Source organism: Ooceraea biroi, chromosome 13 (assembly GCF_003672135.1).
Source record: "Ooceraea biroi isolate clonal line C1 chromosome 13, Obir_v5.4, whole genome shotgun sequence".
Classification (NCBI taxonomy): domain Eukaryota; kingdom Metazoa; phylum Arthropoda; class Insecta; order Hymenoptera; family Formicidae; genus Ooceraea; species Ooceraea biroi.
In genome coordinates, this window is record NC_039518.1 from 4703612 (window position 1) to 4706703 (window position 3092).

General features: G+C 46.6%; 1 protein-coding gene across 1 annotated transcript; it reads right to left on the reverse strand.

Moving 5' to 3' along the window:
* Positions 1-1005: 1005 nt before the first annotated feature.
* On the reverse strand, positions 1006-2058 carry LOC105286956 (protein twist). Its single transcript, XM_011352280.2, has one exon. It carries the CDS (start codon positions 2056-2058, stop codon positions 1006-1008), a length of 1053 nt encoding a protein of 350 aa, XP_011350582.2.
* Between the last annotated feature and the right edge of the window lie 1034 nt (positions 2059-3092).

A 3092-nucleotide genomic window follows, 5' to 3' on the forward strand; every position in this document is an offset into this window, starting at 1 on the left:
TCTGCACCGACGGCGGCTCCAGGAAGGTTCACGCCCAGACCCTTCTGCGCACACCGCCGCGACCCTCCTACTCGTCAGGGCCTCGTGACGACCGCGGCCCCCGCGAGGGGGGTGCGGCCGCCCCACTTGCCGCTGACGGCAGAGTATAGGCTCGACGCTTCAGCGCCATCCATTTTCAGGGCTAGTTGCTTCGGCAGGTGAGTTGTTACACACTCCTTAGCGGATTCCGACTTCCATGGCCACCGTCCTGCTGTCTTAAGCAACCAACGCCTTTCATGGTGTCCCATGAGCGTCGAGTTGGGCGCCTTAACTCTGCGTTTGGTTCATCCCACAGCGCCAGTTCTGCTTACCAAAAATGGCCCACTTGGCACTCTGATCCGAGATGCTCGTGGCTTCATAATTCAAGAAAGCCAGAGATCTCACCCATTTAAAGTTTGAGAATAGGTTGAGGTCGTTTCGGCCCCAAGGCCTCTAATCATTCGCTTTACCAGATGAGACTCGCGCGCGTTCCGTTGCGGAACGGCCGAGTGACAGCTATCCTGAGGGAAAGAAGGTGCCAACGGAAATGATCTTCAAGCGTCGCTCCAAGCGATACACATTCGGTATAAGTTTCCAACATCCTTCCAGTATCGCCACGAGTTGGTCATCTAAATCATAAAGGATTGCCCAACACGACAAAAGAGCAAGACTATTCCTGCACTTGTAATGTTATTTAAAATCCACACAAGAAGTGTGAAAATCTAGATAAGTTAATATCTACATAATATGTGTGAGAAGTAATGAGATTGGCACTACATCAATTGAAACTCTGATCGTACGGGTAAAAATCTGTTATTTAAAGCATATTGTTTCAGCATTAATCATTAAATCTTGATCCCTATAGACTTTATCCTATCGGTTCGTCCTCCTCTTTTTCTCTCTCCTTTCTTTGAGATATCGATATGCATTTGTATAGATTACTCTGCGCAGATCCACGTTACAAGACTCAAAAACTTTAGGAAAACATTACAAAAACTCAAAAAACTTACTAGTCTCTTCGTCGCTGTCACCGCCGTCTACATTCGTCTTCAGCAAATGATAGAGAAAGTCGATGTACCTGACAGCTAGCTTCAGCGTCTGGATCTTGCTAAGTTTGTCGCTTGGCAGGGTTGGTATGATCTTCCTCAGGGCGGAGAATGCTTCGTTGAAGCTCTGCATCCGCTGTCGTTCCCGCACGGTCGCCATCGTTCTAGGTCTCTGGATGTCCGCATCAGTCGCACTATTTTTCCTTCGTGGTCTCCTCTTCGTCGCACTCGCCTCACTGTCGACCTCGTCGTCGTCGTCGTTCGTGTTGTTTTTACTGTTATTGTCATTATTGTTGTTACTGCTACTGTCGTTTAATTTCTGTCTTTTTGTGACGGACTTGATGTCGTTCGTGACACTGTAACTTCTCGTTGATGTTGACGATGAAGATGATGAGAGTAATTCCGTTTGGACACTCTGGTCAAACGATTTCACCTGCATCTGCTCATTGTATCTCCGAAGAGGATGATGATCAACCACTTGTTGTTGCTGATCGGTCTTGTACTCCACCACATTCCTGTCCGTAGGGTGATAGGAAGCCTGGCCGTGGACCGACTGAACAGAGCCGAGCGCGTTAATCTCGTCCTCGTTGCAACCTTTAGGCGAAAACATGAAATGCGGTGACGTTACGTACATGTTCTTGCCGTATTCCGGCAGGAACTCCGACGAATTCTCGGTCGACTGCCGCCGCCGCTCATTGTCAGCGTAACTCAGTGAGAAACTCCTTATGATTTTACCTGTAAGCATCGGATCCAAAAGAGGCGAAAGATTAGGATTAAAATTGAGTTTAGGCCCATTATTGAATACCAATTGATGGTTGTAATCGGCTTGATGTGAATAATGAGGATGTGAATAAGCCGACATCGTGCGATGCTGCTGCGGCGGAATGCTAAGGTCCGTCAATTGCGACATGAATGGCGTGAAGTGCTGGTCGTACTGGCTCGGTACCGACGAGTCGCTGTTGGAATTACCGTCACTGAAGCCTAGGATCAACATAAGGGGGCCAGAGTGGGCCCGGGCCCACAGAAGCAAAATTTGAGGGGCGGCAAAATGCGTTAAAAACCAATAAGCGATGTAGCGCGGTAGAGAGCGAGCGTTGAGCGCATGTCTAACGAAAAAACACCATAAATTTCGATGACATTATTTCTGATTCTGCCTCTATGAAGACCCGTCGAAAGAGATTTTAAATTTAATTAAAAATGTTATGTCTGTCTACAGGGTGTCCCACATAAAGTGTCCAATCGCTCTGCTGCAGGTAGATCTCGTTAAGGTGAACAAAAAAGTCTTATAACATTTTGCAATTAACCGTGTATATTTCGAGTTATTAAGTAAAGAAGTTTCGCTAATTCAGCGGACGCGATTGGCAGGGAGAAAAGTAGGCGTGGATAACGTAACAGCTAGCCGCGCGCGCGACGCGATGGTCGGAGCGAGTATCGGATTACAGCGGCAGGCGAGACGACGCGTACACAATAATTCTCGGCGTCTCATTCACGCGCCGAGAAAGTTGTCACGCAATTCTTTTCGATGTACAAGTTTTGTTACTTTATTAATATTATTATTAATTATATTACTTTATTAATATTATTAATATTATTAATTAATATGGTTAATAATATTAATTACTGTTATCGACCATATTATTACTCAGTATTTTGGTGCTATCTTTTCCACACCACCTGGCGGGAGATAGCATGGCGCGTTTTTTTTTAAGTGGTTTCCCCAATAGGCCTAATCCACTCTATCTAATTAATGTAAAAATTGTTCGAAGTGCCTTCCTCCCTCTTGTACACAGATTTCGGCTCTTCGACTAATATTGCGCGTCGCACGGTACGCCATGTCCGGCGTGATGGTATCGAAGGCCGCAACAATAGCTTCACGGACTTCTTGTTCTGTACCTTCACGCCAGTGCTCTATCGCAGTTTTAATGCACCCCCATACAAAATAGTCTAAAACATTTAAATCAGGCGACCGTGCCGGCCAGGTGATTGGGCCACCTCGACCGATCCACCTTTTCGGAAAACGCGCGTCTA

What these genes read in the sequence shown, in the direction of transcription:
- LOC105286956 (XM_011352280.2), bottom strand. Translation starts at nt 2,058, where the DNA reads ATGTTGATCCTAGGCTTCAGTGACGGTAATTCCAACAGCGACTCGTCG.